A 22,594-nucleotide genomic window follows, 5' to 3' on the forward strand; every position below is an offset into this window, starting at 1 on the left:
AAGTAATTGCAATGCAAACACTGACTTAATCAGTTTTAACGCGAAAAGATGCCAATGGAAGAAGAGAAGCGGGCTGCTAGGGTGGAGAAAATGAGCTGCTCAGGAAGCAGCAAGCGCATCAACCTTTGAGCAAACGAATGCTAAACGTACAGAGAAAGAGGAGGAAAACTAGAAATGTATTCACAAGCATACTCAGTTACTGGTTCACAAATAACTGCAAAGCCTCATCTTCAGCAGCTATTAATCCAATGTACAAGGGGTAAACACTCTCAGCTTATCCTTAATGATTCTTAAATGCTATTTGGCTATTAGAGAAACCTTTGTAATTATCCAATGCTTAAACTGGTTATGATGTTCAAAAAACAAGTACATTTTATTTCCGTGTGTTTCAAAGTATTAGTATTCCTACAGATCAATTCTGGGTTCAAAAGTGGCCAAACTGAAACGGCTTTGTAAAGAAACCTGTCAGTCTATATTTTTGTGAAATGAATGTTATTCTGTGCAAAAGACTGACAAAAAACTTAAGTCTTAATACAATGGTGTATGATACTATCTTGAGACAAGAGAGCAAACTATCTAATCAGGACATAAGAAGCAGAAGGCTCAAATGCACAAGAGGTCAAGTACAGCACAGTGCACAGTGTGAGAGACAAATGCCTTACATGTTCTGAACTGGCTGCTACTTAAACAAACAAACAAAAAAAAAAAAATTCCAACCACACACACACACACACACACACATTACACACCAAATATAGGTACAGTAGAGTCTAGCTTATCCTACATTTGCTTATCCAATATTCCGTATTATCCAACGTCCCACCGCAAAAAAAAAGCATCAATCGGTAACAAGAACTGCAAGTTGCAAGCATGAGCGTAGTCTATTCTTTGTTGCTCCCGACTCTGCCGCAGCTAATTACAGTGGAACCTCGGTTTGCGATTATAATTCGTTCTGGAAATGTGCTCGCAGTCCAAAGCACTTGTACAATATATCCATGAGAATTTCCCCATAAGAAATAATGGAAACTCAGATGATGATTCGTTCCACAACCCAAAACTATTCATATAAAAATGATTAATACAAAATATAAAGTAACACTACATAAAGCAAATTAACCTGCACTTTACCTTTGAAAAGAATCATGGCTGGTGTGAGCAAGTTTCTAAACTCTTGTGGGATTCCACACAACAGGACGACATGCGGAACAGCGTCCCAAAGCAAATCGCAGTCTCCCAGCGCTGTAGCAGTTCGCCATAAAAGCAAATCCGAAAAGATCGCGGACATGCTATAACTGCCTGCCGTCGATGGGTGATACAAGGAACATTATAAATCTGCAGAGGACAGTATTACTTTCCCCTGACCATGTGTCTGCGTATAGGAGAATGGCAGATTCCGCTACAATAAATAACAGTGCTGATGCTGTTTCAAGCTTAATAAAGCTGGTGTTGCTAAAGTACTGAGACTCAGCTTCGTGTTTTCGGGTGCAAGATAGGGACTCGCACGTCACAGCACAAACAAACACACACACACACACACACACACACACACACAGTCACAATGCTGTAGTAAACAGTATACGCTCGTACGGATGTTGACTATATGAGTGACGGAGTTAAGGCTCTAGAAACTGCAATTACATTGAGCAACAAGAAGAAACTACAGGAATCGACAAAATGATGCTGCAAAGATGGCGAGACTTGACAGCAAAGAAACGGCACTTGTCAGGAAAGCAGACTACAATCGAAAATGTCTTCAAATCATCACAGGACTGAACTTTAAGTACAGTACATACTGTATTTAACTACAGACAATTCTGTAATCAAGTTAATTTTCAGTTAATTTTTTCTGTTTTGTTGTAAAACATGATTAGGTTCGTAATGTGTAAAATTATACATTTAATAGGCTTTTCCTTAACCCCTGCCATTATTCAACATTTTCGCTTATCCGACGTTCTGCCAGCCCGTTTATGTTGGATAAGCGAGACTCTACTGTGTGTGTCATCTGCAACATGGAGGGGGTGGGGGTGGAGGGGGGGAAGGGCAAATAAACCACCACTGACCTTAGACCGTGAGTTTCTGGAAAGACAACAACCAGTCTTCAATCTTATAGTGCCACTCCATTGATAAGATACATTCATGCACACAACAAGACACAGACAAGTTAAGTCACCAATTAACCAAACCTGCATATTTTTTGCAAAGTGGGAGGAAAAATGAAGGCGGATAACTAGTGCTAAAAGCAGTGGAAAACGAACAAACACTCTACACAGGCACTGCCAATTACAATACACTTAATGCTAAAAAATTTAAACACTAATCTTAGAGAACACTCATTTGGTTTTAGAGGTCAAAGTAATGCCCACCAGCCCACCATTGGAAAGTTTTTGGAATACTTTGATGAACAACAATGAGAGTTAAGGCCAGAGTTAACTCCTGTTTTACGTATATATTTATAGGATGGGCCCAGTTATGAACAAAATCAAAATGTGTAAAGGTGTTTTCACGCTCCTAATCCATTTGCTTTGTTCCAAGTCAGTGGATGATTTGTTACTTTGTTTCAATTTCCAGTTATTACTAAAAACTTTCACGCAAACTAAACCTACCAATAAACACCCTGTGGGCATATCCTGGATGTCTTTCATTGGGCAGAAATGATTTCTACAACCCACCCCCCGGGAAAAAGTTATCACAGTTGCATTTGCGCAATGCTGAATTTTCCATAAATACTTGTTTACCAAAGACAGTCCTATAAGCAAAATCTATTATCAAATATTGGAAGACTACCTGAACAATCATGCGCTGCTAGGCACACTACGAAAAGGATGTTTCATACAAGTAAGTGTACAAAAGGTGGTTGAGGGCATCCATTGATATGCTTGAGTTATCGGGCTAGTTTCATTTCACTATATGATGTTGCACATTTACACTTCAGTAGTCATGATATGAACATAACCTCAATTTAGTTTATCTTAAATCACATATCTACCATCTTGTCTCCTGTAATTATTGTTAAAAATGTTCATTTTGTAATGTTTGATTAACAGTTACTACATATGTTAAAGTTATTGTGTGTACTGAAAGGGTGCTGCACTTTCACACTCCACTTTTGTAGTGTAAAATTAGGGTGTTTGATCGGACTCACAGGGCACTGCTATTTGTTTCTCACAACCTCTTTATGCATTTACAAAGCAAATCAAAACCAACCATGTCGTAGAAAAAGTTTGTGATTTGGTCTGTCAAGAACAACACCAGCGAGGTTTAAAGGTTGTTGCATATAAATACTGTGTAGAGCTATTGAGCATGGCTGGACTACTTATATAATGGTTGAATCTCATAATATTGGTGTTTTTTTGGTTTTTAAAGAATAAAAAAAAAAAACAAAAAACAAAAAAACACCACAGACACGTGTGTGTATATCATTGCAAGATGCCTTAGCTTAACGGTTCTCAACCGGTGGTATGCATACACCTAGGGGTACGGGAAGGGTTATGCAGGGGTACGCAGACATATAATTTTGAGTTTTTTTTTTTTTTTTATTATTTTATTTGTTTCGATTTCGAACTCAAAAGTAGGAAATAAAGAAGAAAATGTAATTCAAGGGCTTTAAAAGAAAGGAATTCAGGTGTAGTTTCAAAAACTGACTCATGACTGCTATCCTAAATAAATAATTATTGTTTCAATCAGTTTCAATGCTTTAGTTTAAATTTTTAAAGTTAAAACAACCAAAGAGTTTGAAGAAGGTTGCCAGTTCGCTGCGTGGCTCATCCGCAAAACACAGTGCAGCTGTACTATAGCATTGAATAGATTTGCTTCAGAAAGTGGGGGCAACGCGTGAGTATACTCCCCAGTGGGGTGGTAGCTTTTAAGAGAGGGCAACCTCTTCAATTCAAGAAAGGAATTGCAGGTGGTTATAACACTTGTGTTCGCGGGAATCCCAAAAATGGACCGGTTTTTAGTGAAACGGAAAGGAAGTGGTACCGATGCGTTTGCGAAAGTGAGTGATTTGGAAGGTGTTGGGTCATCTTCTGATAAGACAGGCCAAGGAATTCCTCAAAAACGACTGTGGTAGCAGCAAGATAAGAAGCCACCAGAAGATTCATCTGCGGACAGAAAAATATGACAATATTCTGCAGAATATTTAGGCTACGGTTTTGTCAGCAATGGTGCGGACTCTCCACTTCCAGTCTGTGTCATATGCAACGAAACTCTGTCCAATCACAGCAAGAAACCGTTGCATCTGAAGAGACACCTGCAAAACAAACACGCAGAATTGAAATATAAACCACTGGAATATTTCAAGAGGCAACATGAGAGTATGAAAGGCACCACAATGTTTCACGGATATCTGCGTACGCCTGAGAAAGCTTTGTGCGCCTCATATGAAGTATGTCTTTTGGTAGCGAAAACATGGAAAACTCATACTATTGCTGAGGAGTTGGTACTTCCTGCAGCACTAAAAATTGCAGAAATAATGAGACAAGAAAGCAGTCGATACGGTGAAAAACTATCCCACATTCAGATGACAGGCTACCATATCAAGAAGAATTCGAGAAATGGCTGACAATGTAATCCAGCAAGTTTGTGAGCAAATGAAACTCAGAAAACAATTTGCATTACAACTGGATGAGACGTATGAAACGATGCTCAGTTGATTTTTTTTCGGTATGTTGATCAGGTGAAGGAACATTCAGAAGTGTGGTATAGCGGGTCCACAGCGTTCTCAATAAGGGCCAGTTTTTAAATAATCACCGCTCTCGCACCGGCTTAGCAAGGGGGCGTTGGGCCATAGCAAACCACGGGGCGATCTGTGGTGTGGGCGTTTCTCACCGAGTGCACAGGTGAGGGACTGCCCACATCCGTGATTGCTCCCGTGGCGAATATGCTACAGCTGCCATGACCCCTCGCATTATAAAAAACGCGCGAGTCGGATGGAGAGAGGAAAGGAAAGAGAGAACGGAGATTGCAGGGAGAGAGGAAGCAGGTCGGAGAGAGAGAGAGAGAGAGAGAGACACACACACGCGCCGCATGTGTGTGCGTGGGGAGTGAGCGAACGAGTGCTTGTGGGCAGCTGCGAAGGCCTGGGTGTTAGGCCTACATCCAGGGGTTGGAGTTGTTGTTGCTCCCACTGAGCGACCAGGTAGCGGGAGTAACCAGAGAAGGATGACTGGTCGCGTAAGGCCAAGAAGGCTGTGGGAGTTGGGAGGCTTGGGCGGTAAACTCCCTGGCATGAGCGTCCTGGTTGTCAGGTAAGCCAAGTCTCCGAGGCTAGGATGAGTGCCAGACTGAAGCCTGGGATCGGGAGGTCTCCAGTCTCGTTGCAGGAGTTGAAGAGGGCAGCTGCAGAGAGTGTCTCTCCTGCTGCAAAGCCTAACTGTGAGAAGCAGGTGAGACGCTAACAGAAAAGATGCACCAGGCTTGTCATTGTTGTGTTTTAAAAGACTGCTTCCTGATCGTTTTAACCTTGTTGTTTTATGAAGATTTTTCTATTTATTGGTTTTAACCTCCACATTTCTTTTATGGGATTATTTATTTATGAAATTATGAAAGCACTGCACTTTATTTGAACACTGTCTTTGTTGACTGTTTTAATAAAAGCACTTCTGCACTTTTTACCATCCCCTTGCTCAAATTGTCTCACTGTTTAGCTCATCTGTGACATTACCGAAGGTGTTGGGTTCAAGTGCTTCCAAACAGCAATGGGAGTGTGGAGCCAGAACCCACATCGTCACAAGAAGAAGTATTAGCTTGCAAAGCTTTACTGGGACAAACAGCAGCACAAGAGATTTTCAGAATTCTTTCAGAGTATCTCGCTGCTCATGGATTTCAATGGACGTGTTGTGTTTCTGTGTGCACAAATGGCGCAGCTAACATGACGGGCCACCGAGGAGGCTTGAAAGCGTTGGTGAAAGGGAAAAATCCATCAGTACAATGGAATCACTGCATTACTCATTGACAATCACTCGCCTCAAAACACTTAAGCGTGGAGTTCATTGAGACACTGAACACTGTGGTCAAAGTTGTAAATTTTAATGAGTCACGTGCTCTGAACTCTCGGCTCTTTTGACTGGTTTGCCAGTACATGGGTTCGGAACACGTAACTTTGTTTTTGCATACCGAAGTCAGGTGGCTGTCTCATGGAAAAGTTTTGAACAGGTTATTTAATATATAAGCTCCGACACGAAATTTACATCTTTCTTAAAGATCAGAAATCTGCTTTTGTAACGTACTTTGAGGACGAGCAGTGGTTATGCAAAGTCACATATCTTGCCGACATATTTGCAAAAATCAAGGAGTTGAATTTGAAACTTCAAGGACAGAGGAGCAACATATTTTCTTCCATTGACAACATGCGAGCTTTCATAAAAAAAAGTATCTACTGGAAAAACAGAATTTCTGCTGGACATCTTTCAATCTTCCCATCAATTCCATGTTTTTGTGAAGACCCAAACATCGAGCTTTCAAGCTTTTCTAATATCAAAGCATTGATCATCGATCATTTGAAGAATCTAGAAAACTAAATTCTCTGAGATTTTCCTGAAATTGAAACGGATGGTGCCCGGAACTACTGGATTTCGAATCCTTTTTGTGAAAACAATGTTGAGACAGCAGAATACTTTCACACTCTTTGGGGGTACAATCGCGAAATAGGTTGAGAACCAAGGCCTTAGCTTCTCCTCTGTGTCCCATTCCCTCTAAAAGTAAATCTCCCGTGAAGACTTGATATTTTGTTTTAATGTATAGAAAGCGATTAACTTTTGAAAAATTTCACGCAGCAAATGCAAATATAGCATGTTTGTGAAAAAATAGCTAATTTCAAAATTACAGAAGCTATCCTTTAACCAGAATGCCACACTGCCTACCTTTTAAGAGAATTTATTTACAGGACAATCCCTTTTAACTGGCCCCCTTAGCACTGGACCCATGGCCAGTTGCCGTTATGGCCAAATAATCTGACGCATACCTATTTTCATGTAGAATAATATTTCTAAGGTATGTACTGTACCTCTTCGACGTTCCTGAAGAAACCACATCCACAAGGCTTCATCCACGATTTCACACACAGTTTTTTTTTCTCGTACAACGACTGGGCGGTGTGGTGTAGCAGGTCCACAGCTCAAGTCAAAAAGGCCACTTTTTGAATAGCAAGGGGGTGTGGTATGTGTGACCGATCGTTCCCGGGGAAATCGCAATGCTGAAGAAAGTGATCGCTCCAGCTGAGCAATCAAGGAGCTGGAGTGACTGGTATTGAAGATGACTGGCTGTCGAAAAGGCAGCAGCAGTCGTGTAGGCTTTGGGCTGGTCTAGCCCCGGCGTGAGAACCAATGGAGCCCGACGTAGCCAGAGATCAGAGGGCTACCGGACCAGTGTGGAAGTCCCAGCTAGGGTTACTCCGATGTTGTGAAGCCCGATGGGAGAAGCAGGGGAGCCGCCAGGTATAAAGAAGGCGGCACTGAGCTTTGGATTTTAAGAAACCGCGTCCAGCAATTATTTTAATCTTGTTTGCATTGTTTTTAAAAGGACTTGTTTTTTTATTAATGGATTTTAATCTCTACTAATTCACTCATTTTAATGGATTATTTATTTAAAGAAGACTTTTGATACACTGCACTTTATTTAATTTGAACATTGTTTTGCTGTTTGCTGGTTTTAAAATATCTCCCACCTTCCAGGAAAGAAGGAAGTGCATACATATAATATAAAGAAAAAAAAATTATTTTAACAGGCCAGTTAAGAGGGATTGTACTGTATTTAAGTATTTTATGGTCACTGAAAAATAAGTCTAAAGTTTTACTTTGTTGATAAAAAAAAAAAAATAAAAAAATGAACAAACCTGTGGTCTGCATTTTGTAAAAATTACTAAGGTTAACACTTTACTATAGAATTTAAAAGTCTGTTTATGCAGGTGCTTAGTATGACTTTTTATATAATTTAAAAAAAAACAGCCCGTATTGCTAATATTTCCAGGTCTCTTCAATGAGAGGTTAACATGTGCCTCCAAATAAGGACAAAGTTAGAGTTAAACCATAATGGCGCTCTGCAAATGTGCTTGCATGAAGGCTGATCCTTTCACTAATAATTTGTTAAACAAAAATAAATAAAACACAATGTAATACCCTCATTTAAATACAGCCATTGAAGTAGGGTATAGGAACACATGCATAGTGTTCACAATCTGAAGGCTTAGTATTCAAAGCTTGAAGTAAGTATCTACTGAAATTTATACAGTATAGAGCAATCTCTTGTCTTACATTGACATTTAAAAAAAAAAATAAAAAAATTTCTAATCTGCCCAGTACAAAATAAGGGTAACAGAGGACTGGAGTCTATCAAGAATTGATTACAAGTAGTGAAATATTTAATTCAGTGCATCTGCATGGTATACAACACATGGATGTTTGTTAAGAGACACATACATGCACGCATGTGAAAGTAAATTAGCTTCAATGGCATTTATGTGGTGTAACATAACTGATCCTTCTCCTCCACAAAATCAACTGTTCCCTTACACATCAGAAATGTTCTCAAACAAAAAGTAGCTCAAGAGTACATGATCTAATTTATAGCATAACTGGAGGAAAAAAATGGATTTAATTAAAATGGCAATACCAAATTCAAACTCATTAAAACAAAAATATAAAAAAAAAAGTTCACTAATCCAGTATACACTAATGTAACATATTAATCATTCTGTAAATGTTTTGTAATCCATTTCAATACACTTAAGATAATCAGACCATATTTAATGCTTTTAGCTCTTTGACGTACCAAAACTAAATTAAGATACAGTTAAACAGACATTTCAGTGAACAAGTACTGATAAAGGTTTACACTCGCTTGCACAGTATATAAATCTTTGTATGCCAAAAAACAAAGCCCAGACAGAACTATCTAGTTTTGTAAGAATTTATAATTTTTTGGAAAGCTCTTTAACAAAATACTAGACTGCGTGGATAAGGAAGAAAAACTAAACAGCATGCAAACAGAATTAATTTTCAGGAAAAAATTAAAGGTGCCCTGTGAAAAGTAACGCAAAAACACAGAATAATTTTCATACAAAATTGTTGGTCTAAACATGTTAAAAACAAGTAAATTACAAATGATTTTTTGCTGCTCTTTGTGTAATAACCAAAACTAGTAGGTATAAATAAGTTTCAAATTTGACACCATATTTTTGAAAAAAAAAAAAAAAAAAAAAAAAGGTTAGACTACGTAAGTTTCTTATTTCACAAACCTGGTGGATTGTTTCTTCTGCCAGCGTGGGGATCCACTGGTCCACCAAAAATGTTAGTGGCAGTTTTGCTTGGCCATAAAGATTGCTTTTGGTCACCATCTCCTGTACCAAAGGTAATGTTGGAGCTTCCACCTGGTGGTTGCAGCACCCTTAAAAATAAATAAATGAATTAAATAAAAAAACTGGTAAATTAAAACCTGACAGTCATTTGTTGAAATCAAAGTAATTTTCAGTATGTAATCACAAGTGCCTATTATAATAGAGCTCTAAATTAAAGATTCAATATGAGGGGATGGTGGGGGCTAGAAAGAAAGAAAAAAAAAAAAAAAAGATGTATATGGTTGCCAACTGGCCGACCAACCACAAGCATTGCTTGGTAGGTGACCACAGAAATAATCTGACTGCGATTCAGACCTATGGATAGAATACTATTATCTACACCCTGTGAAGTAAGTGAACCAGCCGCAATGGCGCAACTTCTGCATATCCTGTATAGCATACGTATGGCTCAGGAGTGATGTCCGAGATTCAATACCCACAAGGAGAAGCAAAGGTTCAGGTTTGCTTACATGAGGAGAAATATTTTACACAGCAATTAATTACAGTACATATAAAAGCAAGTTACTTGAACTTTGAATGAGATTTCTAAAATTTCATATTAGTTCTAAATGACTCAATAGGATGCCTACATTTCAACATATTTTTTACTTCAATCATTACAAATTGAATACTTAAATTACTACTGCTAAGCAAAGAAAAAAATATAAGCTAAGCAATACTTCTGTAGAGCTATAGTATAAAAGGTCATTGACTCATTTCATGGTACAAATGTTGATACAGATACAGAGAAAGTCACTTTCAAATGATCTGAAGTAATTTAAAAAAAAAACTGACAAATTGTTAGCAGAACATGAAAGAAATACAAGCAAGAAAAGAAGATGGAAAAAAAAACAAAACACACAATAAATGACCTCCACGGAAACCACATTACCAGAGAAGGCAACTAAAATTTTTTTTTTAAAAACACACCCCTTTTGAATCTCAGAACACAGTCCGTTCTGTCGACTCTGCCAGTGAACAGTTGACAGTTTCCCCATATGACGTGAGTCTATAGAAATCTCGTTACTTTCATTACAACGAAGTGCCCAGAAGACCTTGAAATGCCTGAATGAATCATCCACAGAGCAGTTAGTTCTGTGGCCACAGCTCAGTTGTGCACGACGATACCCAGACAGGAACACTAATCTACCCCCCCCCCCCCCCCAAACTTTCCTCTTACTGGTTTTTCTTTTTTTTTGCATTTTTAGGTTCCTGCAGTTTTTAAGTAAGTCCTTTAGCTTATTGCTCGTCAACATTTGAAAAGCATCAATTGGAATTTACCTCAATGTCACCCTCCTATAGAAACAGTGAACACAAAAAAACGATAGCAGCTCATATTAGAGAAAAAAAAGTTAGTTTTAAAGCTCTCAATCGCAGCAAAAAGAAAAAAAAAAAAAAAAAAAGACGTTGCCAGTGAATATGGAATTTCGCCATCGACGCTGTCAACTTTCTTGAACGACAGAGCAAAAAAAAAAGAAGAAAAATCTCAGGTTGCAAACGTATGTGAACTTCTGCATTTGAAGACATCACAAAAGCAGTTATGCTTGTTCAAGAAACATTCCTATTAATGTGGCACTCATTCAAGAAGATGTGAGGTTTGTAAACTCTCTTGGGACCTTACCCAACTAGACAGCACGCGGAAGAGCACCCTGAAGTCCGATCTCCACGTCTATGGAAGACTATCTGTTGCCAGGGCAGCAGCAGGCTCAAAGCTATGCTGCGTCTCTAAAGCAAAGCAAACAGAAAAGATCTCGATGGGTGGTGCACGGTACATTATTAAATGCAGGTAACAGGATTACTTGATCTGGCCACGACCCTGCCTGGCTGCTGTGTCTGTGTATAGCAGGGTGGCAGATCATGCTACAATTAATAAGTGTGCCGTTCTTGTTTCAAGCTGAATAAAGCTGGTTTTGCTAAAGTACCAAGACTCAGCCTGGTGTTTTGGGGTGCAAGACAGGGACTTATAGCGCGGCCCCCCATCTTTTACGATTTGCTTCTGTGTCGCTTCACTGCAGGGCTAGGAGCCTGTTTTTGCCCTGCCCCGACAACAGACAAACAATCTTCCACAGACGCTGCAATCACGCTTTGTTACGCACTTCAGCGCGTCATTCCCGTTGGGTGGGGAGTGGGCGTCTCAAGAGAGTTCAGAAACCTCACAATATGAAGAAAAGGACGATTCGGCTCCTGATTGATAACTGTGCTACCCACAACATGCTTCCACATTTAGATAATGTTTGCGTCAATATTCTTCCCACCCAATTGCACAGCAGTGCTTCAGCAATTGGATTTGGGCATCATTTGCACCCTGAAAGCATATTATTGCAAGGAAATGCTGAGAAAAATTTGTCAGCATAACTTGTAGGGAGGAGGAGATTAAAATTAATGCAAAAGAAGCTATTGAAATAATTGCAACACTTGGACATTAAGTTAAAGAAAGCTCTCTAGTAACAAATACAGAATCTCATTACAATGAAAGTTTCGTTACAACAAAATATTTTTTAGGTCCCTGGGAGTTCGTTGTAATGGAATTTTACCTGTATTTCTGAAGTTAGGTTTAGTTTGTTTTTTTTGTTTTTTTCCTATTCCTTCTGTTTTGCCTGTGATCTCATTGGTTGACTCCCACCTAGTTAAATTATTTCCTATTGTAGAAGGCCTATAAATTAAGGATTTTTCATATTCTTTGAAAGAAGAGATTAACGACACCGGCACAACATTGTCTTAAACGTACTACTGAGACAAATTTCATTTTTCCAAAAGACTGTTGATAACATAGCACAAGAGAGGGGCTCTTTGAACAGATAAACAGGTTGATATCTCCATTTGTACATCAAAAAGTTAAATTATAATTACTTCCACACAGAACAAATTCCTGAAGAGAGATTTTTTTTTTTTTTTGTAAAATCAAAACAGGTTGTTAGACATAGACACAGATGGTTTCCTGGTCTAAGTTTGCACATGAAAGAGCTAAAGCAGCAATATAAAATTTAGGACCAAAAGCCATTTTATTCATTTACAACTTAATCAAACGCCCTAAGTGCTTTTACAATGGTATTTGAGTAAGTAGTTCTGGAGCCTTTATTACCATACTTTCGTAATTCAGTTTCATCCAGGAACAAGGTTATTAGCAAATACTGCAACTTCTATTAAAAATGTAAAAACTTAGTTTCAGAACATCCCTACTACTTTGGTTAGCACTTACCATGTGAATTTTCCCTTAATACTTAGGAAGTAAAAACTGTCCCTTGAACCAACTACAACTGTGAAAACAATGATGTCTAAACATTCACACACGTCAGGAGTTTCAATGAACCATGTACAATAAGAAGATGGAGTTAACATGGAGGCATCAAAAATTTTATTCTAAACCCATCGAGGGCCTAAGGGAAACAGTACATGTGGGAAATTTAGCCAACGTCGATTAAATGCCTATAACAGGAGTGTAGGGGACTTGTTCCTACAGTTAAAACAGGAATCACTCAATCCACAAACCACATTTCCTGTGACAGCCTACTTGATCAAGCACAGAGGTGTTTCAATACATTAAAAGTGAGCTATACAGAAGATCAAACCTCCCTTTCCAAAAATAAACAAATGATCAATATGTAAAAGAACCAAATGATGAAATTAGGCTACATTCACATTGCTGATAAAAATGACTTAAGTCTGATATTTGGTTGCTATTTAATTTTTTTTTTAATTTCTAACTATATTTTGCATGTGATCCAGATTCAAAATACAAATTTCAACCCTGGATGTGTCACATGTACTTAATGAGAGAGAGAGAGAGAGAGAGAGAGAGAGAAACTATACAGCTCATCACAATCACTAAGTTGCTATGCTACTTAATAATGTCTTACACTGGAATGTCTGAAAAATTCTCAACTAGTGACAGCAACAAGTAGAAAAAGAAAAACATTTATGTAGAAACTTTTGAAGTAAGAGGGAAGCCAGCACTGGTCAAAACAGTGGCTTCGCAATCTCAGAACATTGAAGGGAACATTTAATTACTTATGTCAAGGTCTGTTTGCAAATCACTCGTTCAAAAGTATGCTGTTGTATCAGAAAAGATGTAGCGACACTGCTGTCTTGGCTGTTAACAGTCACTCTAAATACTGAAGTCTTCCACCTTGTATCTATTCCATTAGCCTGCCAAATCATTACTGTCACCCATCTTTTCAATACAGAAATAGGACAAATGTCATATTATGAATACAAGTAGCTGGGGACCGTAAAATTTCCACATAATTCTGATTCAAACGTTCAAATGCCTGAAAAATGCTGCTGTTTACACTTCTCTTAATGATCAAATCTGTGTCACATATGAGTTAAAAAAAAAAAAAAAAAAAAAAACACACATCAATGCAGTGTGAATGCAGCCTTAAAGATAGTTTGGATTATTGATCTTCATTAGTTGTAGTATAGTTTCAAGGCTACCTGCTTGTTACAGTGAAGGCTAACATGAGATGTCATCAGTTTCAAAAAGCATATTCTGCTGAACAACTACATAGTTTAAACACCACCGTACCATGCCTAAATGACAACTACCCAGTACAGTCACTCTGAGGCAATTATGTACTATATAAATCATGTTGAGGACTCAAGTCAGTAACAAAAGTAAATGTGGTAAAGATAGGCAAAAAAAAACCCTCACATATTCAGATTTCTTACATTGCCTTGAGCTCCACACAATACTCAGTCTACACTAGATTACTGAACAGCAAAAAAAAAAAAAAACCAACAACTGTATTCAGTTTCAAAGGGGTCACTGGGCCAATCAACAAATACAGCCAGACCGCATAAAGGAAAGATATGGCAAATTTTACACATGGGCATATCAATAACAAGGCCTAAAATCTACTCACAAATACAGAACTCACTGTAGACCTAAGGAGAATATTGAGTTACGCCACACTCAATATGAAGGGAATTCCCTGCAATTCAATTGGATAAACAGCTGTTTACTCACTCTGAGGCACTGGGTTCATACATTTGAAATGCAGAGGGGCGGGGCCCAGAGTAAATTTCTTGCCAGCGACATAGTGAAAAATGTCAGTTTAGAAAATTCCACAATTTGAGATGGACGTGTAAAACTGAAGCCCTTCTGATACTGACACAAGTGTATCTCCCCCCTTCAAATGCAGGAGGAAATATGCAATGAAGTACTCTAAAACGTACTGCTGTACTACATTTATTTATATAGCACATTTTCATACAAAAAGTAGCTCAAAGTGCTTTACATAATGAAGAAAAGTAAATGACAAAATAAGAAATTAAAATAAGACAACATTAATTAACATAGAAAAGGAGTAAGGTCCGATGGCCAGGGTGGACAGAAAAAACTAAACAAAAAAAACCTCCAGACGGCTGGAGAAAAAAGATAAAATCTGCAGGGGTTCCAGGCCACGGGACTGCCCAGTTCCCCCTGGGCATTCTACCTAGCATAAATGAAATAGTCCTCTTTGTAGTTAGGGTTCTCACGGAGTCACTTGATGTTGATGGTCATACAGACTTCTGGCTTTTAATCCATCCATCATCGTTGGAACATCAGAGCTTTGAGTAGGCGGTGGTGGCAAAAGGACACCAGAAAAGGAAACAGAAGAGAGAGTAGGTACTAGAGATCACTTTTCAAATGGAACATATGTGGCACAGGCTAAACTCATTAGGTGAAGAGGGTTTTCTCCTATCACTGTGGAAATGAAGCATGTGGCATAAACAAAAAAAAACAATTCCAATCAAAACTGACAGAAATCAGTTACACTTTTAGTTTTCCAAAAAGAGAGATTGGGGAAATTGTTTTGATGACTGAAATCCTTTATACAGAGGCAAAGTCAAATAACAACTTGTATATATGTGTATATATATATATATATGTATATATATATATATATATATATATATATATATATATATATATATATATATATATATATATATATATATATATATATATATATATATATATATATATATATATATATATATATATATATATATATATATATATATATGTATATATATATATATATGTGTATATATATATATATATATATATATATATATATATATATATATATATATATATATATATATATATATATATATATATATATATATATATATATATACACACACACACACACACACTTTAGCCACATACAACTTGTGATCTGTTCCACCTGTCACAGACATTGCTATGTTAACTGGCATCTCTAAACTCGTCCTGTATAATGACGGAGTGACTACTTACACAAGCATTCAGGCTTGATTCCCACCTTGGTTTCTAGAAACCCTATTCTAGACTTAGAAAGTTAATAAAAAAATATATTCATGAAGGAAATTTGAAAGTGCTATGGAAATAGTAGCATTGAAATGTGCTGCTCTTTAGATAAGCCTGATGCTGGAAGCAGAAAGACAGCAGCCTGTTTTGGGCCCCAAACACAGAGATTTTAAACAGTTCAAAACATTAGAGACCCAAGTCACTTGGCCAACATTCTAATTCTGCATGTTGTAGGTTCACTGGAACATCCTCAGTGCAATTAGCCCAGACATTCTGCAATAAGCCATGATCGCTGAAAAGGAAGCTCATTGGCTCAATGTACAGAGCCTTAGCCATTTTGGGGGGGGGGATGCAACAGCTTAGCTTCTAGTTAGCCTGGCTCATTGCAAAACATATAGGCAAACTGGAACAAGACAGATTTTCCAATTCAACTATGAAATAATATTAATATACACTATTTCCGAGCTGCTTTGGACAAAAGCAACATTCAAACCAGATTAATCTTGCCCCAGAACCTTACATGACAACCATTATATCCTTGTTATATTGTAAAATGCTCGGATTTTACTCTTCCTTTGCACTGCAGTCACACAGAGGTCAAACAGACCACTGTATGTGGACAACACAAAAGAACATTTACATGCTGAATTTTATCCAGAAAATACCCATATGCCCGTTGCCAAGCTTAAATGTGTCCAGGGATTTCTAACAAACCCAACTTTGGTTTTCCAGTCCTATAAAAACCGGACGCGTTAAATGAAAAATGGGCGACCTCCAACCTGTACTAGTTCCAGATACACGGTTTAGTTTACATTTGAAATGTTTTTCTTGGCAGAGAACGAGATCCGGCCCTTTCCTCTGCATTGTGGACAAAAAAGAAATAAAGAAGGCCCCACCCATTTTTGTCTCAGCACCGTCCACAATGAGCGAGCTAGAGTCCACTCCGCCCTAAACATATTTCTCTTCGCTCATCACCAACCATGTGTTTGTCAGTCGACCAAGCACCCCCCCGATACGATATATTCATAACGCAGAGATCACGATGCAACTGCGTAAGAGCTTTGGTTTTCAATTGGATGCTTCACCATTTTCCGTTATCTGGGTATAAGCTAGGCATGAGAAGGCAGACAACAAAAAAAAGGGGTTGGGGGCATAGTTAATAGTAGAACATTTTTTAACCAGGTTTCTGAGAAAATGAAACATCCGATGTCGAACCGGATTTCCTTCTACCATCCTGATTAAAATGTAGAGCACACAAAAGCTTCCCCGTCACCGCTTCTATTATTGGGGCCATTCTGCAGCAGCACAGCTACGGAACGAACGTCAGGTCTGAAGAATGTGTGAGGCGTCAAGTACAATAAAAGGGGGTGTTGTCGGTTTCTGTTCACCAAATACGAATGAACTGAAAAAGCATTTCAGCCAGTCTGAACATCACTCTCGTTATTTAGAATGTCACTTAAGGTTTTAAGAGAGGTGAAACACAATAGAAGTAACGGAGAACAGAAAGATCACAGCTGTGAGACACACGCGGCGCGGCCGCGATTCCCTGCTATTGTAATTGGCCGCGTTAACAGGACTGCGGGGTGGTTACCCTTATAATAACAGCCTTCATTACACTACTAAATTGCTAGCCTATAGCTATTTATCTTTTTTCCTTGTGGCTCCTTAAATGTGGTGCCTCAGTTTGTATTTGCCGACATCCGGATTAGAATGGTAAATACAGTCTGGCACGCTTCATAGATCTGGATATTAGCGTCATAACGGGTCTTCGCGTTTCTCTTTTGTTTCCCCGGCTTCCCAGCGTCTTCGCCTTACCTGGAGCTGCTCTTAGCCTCCGGATCCATGCCTTGGAAAGTGGTGGTGGTCGTCATTTTGAGAAAAAAAATGTAAAAAAGTTTGTCTCTCTATTACTCTATAAAAGCGGAGGGCAGCGAGCCAGACTGGATTAAATTTGAATTTTTATTGAGATAAAAAAAAACAAAAATAAAAAGGCAAAGTGATTTCCCCCACTCGCCAGCCTTACTGCCTTCACAGCTCCACCCGACTCTGACCGCACACCAACCCCGGCGCGCGTCTGCGCTACAGGCTCGCTTCTGGCAGATCCTCCTGTCCGCTGATTGGCTGCTGTGGTAGCTATTGCGCATGCGATTCGCTGACAGTGATGTCTGTTACTACCGGCTCGCCATCTCACTGCGTTTGAATTGATTTAAAGCCCTAACCGTCATTTTTGTCAGCGTTTTACTGCTGTGCACGTTGTAATTAATAATCAAATACATCTGTTGCCTGTTAAAAGGAGAATTTGTGATGCCTTTATCAGACAAGGAACTAGGCCTCCTGTCGACATTACTAGAGGACCGACTATGTATTGTAAGCTTAGTCATTCTAAAGCTTTTTGTATTTTTCTTCTTTTGCTATCTGTTAGTATCATTCATATGATTTGAAAATCTAATCATGTTAGGCTACTGTATGTGTGTGCCCGGTATAGACCGTTTGGTTAATGTTGACTACTTCGAGTGTGGCCTTCTAAGGCATAAGTAGGACGTGCCTTCAGATCTTCAATTCAAATATTTTAGAACATTACAAAAATTTCAGCAAGAACAGGCCATTAAGCCCAACAAAGTTTGCCAATCCTGACCACTTAAATCTGCCAAATGTATGTCAGGTCAAGTACTTGGTAACCTATTCTATGTGTCTATGGTTCTCTGTGTAAAGAGAAACTTTCTAATGTTTGTTCTAACAGCCTGGTTCCACTGTGCCAATTCCTTTTGTATTTTTAAATTATTTAATCATGCCACATCTTAATCTCTTTTTGCTTAAACTGAAAAGATTTGACCAATTTAATCTTTACTCGTAACTCATCCCCTGCAGTCTTGGAATCAGTGTAGTCACTTTTCTCTGCACTTTTTCTAGTGCCGCTATGTCTTTTTTTTGTAGCCCAGAGACCAAAACTGCATGCAGTCCTCCATGTGCAGCATAACCATAAGCTAATTTGATGTATACTTTACATATAATGGTATAATACCTAATAATGTGTTAGCCTTCCTAATGGTTTCTGGGCACTTGGGAAGTTGATAGTGATAAGTCTAGTAGAACTCCTAAATACTTCTAATAAGGAGAACTTTCAATTGTAATGACTCCCACTGTGTATTTAATCTTAACATTTTTACTTCCTACAGTTAATATCTTGCATTTACTTATACTATCTACCACAAATCTGCCTAAGCCTGTATGTTGTCCATGTCCCTCTGTAATGATTCATGTGATGCTAGACTATCTGCCCTTCCACTTAGCTTGATATCCTCTGCAAACTGAAAACCGCTTTTTGTGTAAATTACTATCCAGAGCATCTATCTATCTATCTATCTATCAATCAAAAAGAGCAGCAGCCATAGTACGGACTCCTGAGTGATACAATTCTTAAGGTCGCCTAATTCTGATAAGATTTCTTGCCCCATAATCCTCTGCTTTCTGTGTTTTAACCAGTTCTGTGCCCATCTACACACTACATCCTGAAATCCCACTTTTTTATTCTGATGCCCAATCTCTCATGTGGGCTTTATCAAAGTCTTTCTGAAAATAAAGAAAAATATGCCAATCGTGTGCTATGAAAATTCACTAAATTCACCATTTTTCTTCCTCTTGCAATTCATGCTTTTCAAGATTTTCACAAATGATAATTTTACATGTGTGTTACAGAGAGATCCTCTTGAGTATATTGGTCATTAGTTGAACATTTTATACTCGTCAAGTTTAGTAATTTTTTATCTACTTCAAGCTTCCACTGTACAGACAGTGCTACCAATCTCCAAATTCAACATCTTCCAGGAAAAGGAGGTATTCTGTCTACATTGGTTTATTGAGGAACATTCTGTAAGCAATAAATTAGAAGTAGCAGTGATATGTGAGAAGAACACATACTGTTGCTAATGAAAATGAAAGGAAATGGGCATTTTCCAATCCAGTATGTGCTACAAAATAATAATATTCTCAAATTCAGGCTCACAAGGCTTGGAAGTCTATTCTGGCAGCTCTGGGCTCAGACGGTAAAATAATTTTAAACCTATAATTTAGGTTTAATGAGTAAGCTAGAAATAACTTTAACAAATTAATACAGAATGATACTTATGCAAGAAAAACATATAAACAAGTTAGTGTCATTCCTGCATGATGATGTTCCGATTTGTTCCCATATGGTATGTTACAGGTTTTATGTATTTTAGAATAAGTTATGAACTTCTAGTATACTCGCTAACAACTTGAAAAGGGCTTTGTGACTAACCTTAATAGCACCCTGAAAATAATGTACTTCAGCAAACGTTCCCTTTAACAAATTTTTTCTTTGAAAATCTGAATTGTTCCATCAAAAATGTTTCCACATTAGCTAAATAACAACTGCCCAGGACACTTGCTTTGAGGCAGTTTTCTACTTGTAAATAGTCATTTGCGGTGTGCACGTCATATCATGCAAGTCTGTATCATATTAAAAACAGTATGCTGGTTATTGAAAATCTATTTAGAATTAAGTGCTTTGGCCCTTGTGATCCTGAAGTAGATTGTGCAGTTCAAAAAGGTTGTTATTTTAATCTCTAAGAAGATTACATTAGTATTGCGCACCTATAACACATTTTTCATTTTACTTTAATTTACATAGTGATATTTTATATATTCCAAAGACATGGAGGTCTAAAGTATTATGGCACTTGAGTTTATCATCTATGCATCTTGCAAGTCATGTTAGGAGAATTTGGATTGTTGAAAGAAAAATCTCTAGTGGATACCCTTTACCCCCTGTGGTCTACAGAGCTGGATGCTGTTATCTGTACCTTGTGCAACTGCTGTGTGTGACAAGAGGAAATTGCCCCCTGTGCAGCAGTTCATGTTTTGTTCTAATTTTCTGGGAAAGGCGACAGTAACTATTTAATTCATATGTCAATTATTCTTCTTGCTGGCTCTTAAAGGCTCATCCTCGCATTAAGTGCTTGATGCTGCTTTGTTATTAAAGCTGTCGGTAGTTCAAATTCATTCATTTTCAGAACCTACTTAATCCCATGGCAGAGTTAAAAGCAGCTGGAGTCTATTCCGAGAATTAGGCAAGAGGCAAGGACCCACCCTGGATGGGGGACCAGTTCATCCCAAGGTATGCTCATTAACTCATACAGGGCCAATATTGATTGACTTCTTTGGAGCCATCTTGCAATTTGTTCTACTCATTACTTGGGTGAGACAAGTCCCACATGCACCGGTTGACATATCACACTGCTCTCATTGGAAGTGTGGCAGAAATCTCCCATGTAGTAAGTTGTATTTTACACTGTCTCTAGGAAATGTAATGCTAGCCTTTTGTGCAGCAACTTTGGTTTTCATCTTACTTTTGTACAAAATATGATGCAAGTGTTCTGTCTGGCAATTTTCTTTTTGTGCTGACTCTCTGGGAAAGATAATGTGAGCCCTGCATGTAACAATTTGTTCTTGGCACTACTTCGGCAGGCAATATATGCTAATCCTCCTTGTGACAATTTGTGCTTCATGCTGCTAATATAGATGAAAGTAAACAAGTATGTAGTCATTCATGCTTTGCACTGCCCATCTCTCCACATTACAGATTCCTGAAGGATCAATGTGTGCCACAGTAGCTTATACTGTGTGCATTATATACTAGTTTATTGCCCACCACATTATGGAAATTCTAATGAAGGACAAAAGAAGAAAATAATTTTGATACCTAATTATGTCTTAGTTTATATGTTGCCTAAATTAACTTAACCAATCTTCAACCATTTCTTGAATCTGTTTTCAAGCATTGCAAGAAAAAAAAATGACCCAAATCCAAGTTTTTCATTCATGATTCTCTGAGGTGTGTTATTAGAGTAGCATGAACTGTGAATTTACTTGTTTTTTTTATCTGGACTACACACGTATTCTAATTCCAATATTTATCAATGTGACTGGTATGAAAACATAATATGGGAATTTTTCAAATGCTTTGTGTAGTCCAAGTTATTTTAAATTGCTATAAATTAATTTCCATAATAGGATAGCGTAACAACACATTGGTTAGAAATCCAGTGTCTTTAATTCAAACCTACAACTGGTTGTTGTGTATGTGGCTCTTGCACCAGAGCTGCTCAATTCATTCAGCAATATAGGCGGCTGTCTTAGGTGGCATCACCCGAGGAGCACGGTTTATGAAAGTACACCAGACACAGAACAGCACCTTTTTATATAACTCAAGCAACGTACAATTTAGGATCCTAACTGTCTGGCCATGCTATGGACAGCAGGGGATGCCATTTTGGTAACTAAAGTGCCGTTGTGCTCCAGACACTAGGTGGGGACACTTGCCCCACCTAGGGCTCCATATGGGCTTTGAATGGCACTGGCTTAGGCATTCCCTTTGTTTCTGCATGGGTTTCCTCTGGGTATGCATTTTTTTTCCTCAGACGTTCCCAAAAACGTGTGTTGAGTTAGTTAGCTACTCTACATTCATCATAGAAGAGTGAGGGTGAGTGAGCCCTGCAGTGGACTGGTATTGTGTCCAGAGCTGATACATGTCTTGCACCATGTGTTGCCTGTATAGGCTCCAGCTTCCACAGCCCAAAATTGGTTTGAGATTCTCTTCTGCTCATTTTCACTAATCTTCCTTTGCAGTCTTCATAGACAGTATTGCTAAACAGGTTCATTTTAGCCTCTACAATAATACGTAAATTTCACATTTGAATTCATGTTTATATTGAAGATACGACTCAATAGAGGCTCATCACATATATTGATGAGTGTGTATTGGAACATGGTAACTTAATTTGCCAACTTAATTTGTGTCCTTAATAACGGCGGCTGAAGCGTGCATGTCTTCCCCCTTCCATCCTCACCATGTTCTACAGGGGTACCATTGAGAGTGTTGTGACCAGCTGCATCACTGTCTGGTATGGCAACTGCAACATATCTGACCACAAGCGCCTGCAAAGGATAGTGAAGACAGCAGAGAA

At 38.3% G+C, this 22,594-nt stretch overlaps 1 protein-coding gene across 1 annotated transcript in view; it reads right to left on the reverse strand.

The window, feature by feature from the left end:
- jpt1b (Jupiter microtubule associated homolog 1b) overlaps positions 1-17,718 on the reverse strand; it is a 30,248-nt gene extending 12,530 nt beyond the window's left edge. The window contains exons 1-2 of the mRNA XM_039740192.1: positions 17,424-17,718; positions 9,233-9,381 (exon numbers count right to left, since the gene is read on the reverse strand). Coding sequence (XP_039596126.1) covers positions 9,233-9,381; positions 17,424-17,479 — 205 coding nt within the window. The 5' untranslated portion in view covers positions 17,480-17,718. The remainder of the gene's footprint in view (positions 1-9,232; positions 9,382-17,423) is intronic.
- Positions 17,719-22,594: the final 4,876 nt, after the last annotated feature.

This window comes from Polypterus senegalus, chromosome 17, assembly GCF_016835505.1.
Source record: "Polypterus senegalus isolate Bchr_013 chromosome 17, ASM1683550v1, whole genome shotgun sequence".
Taxonomy (NCBI): Eukaryota; Metazoa; Chordata; class Cladistia; order Polypteriformes; family Polypteridae; genus Polypterus; species Polypterus senegalus.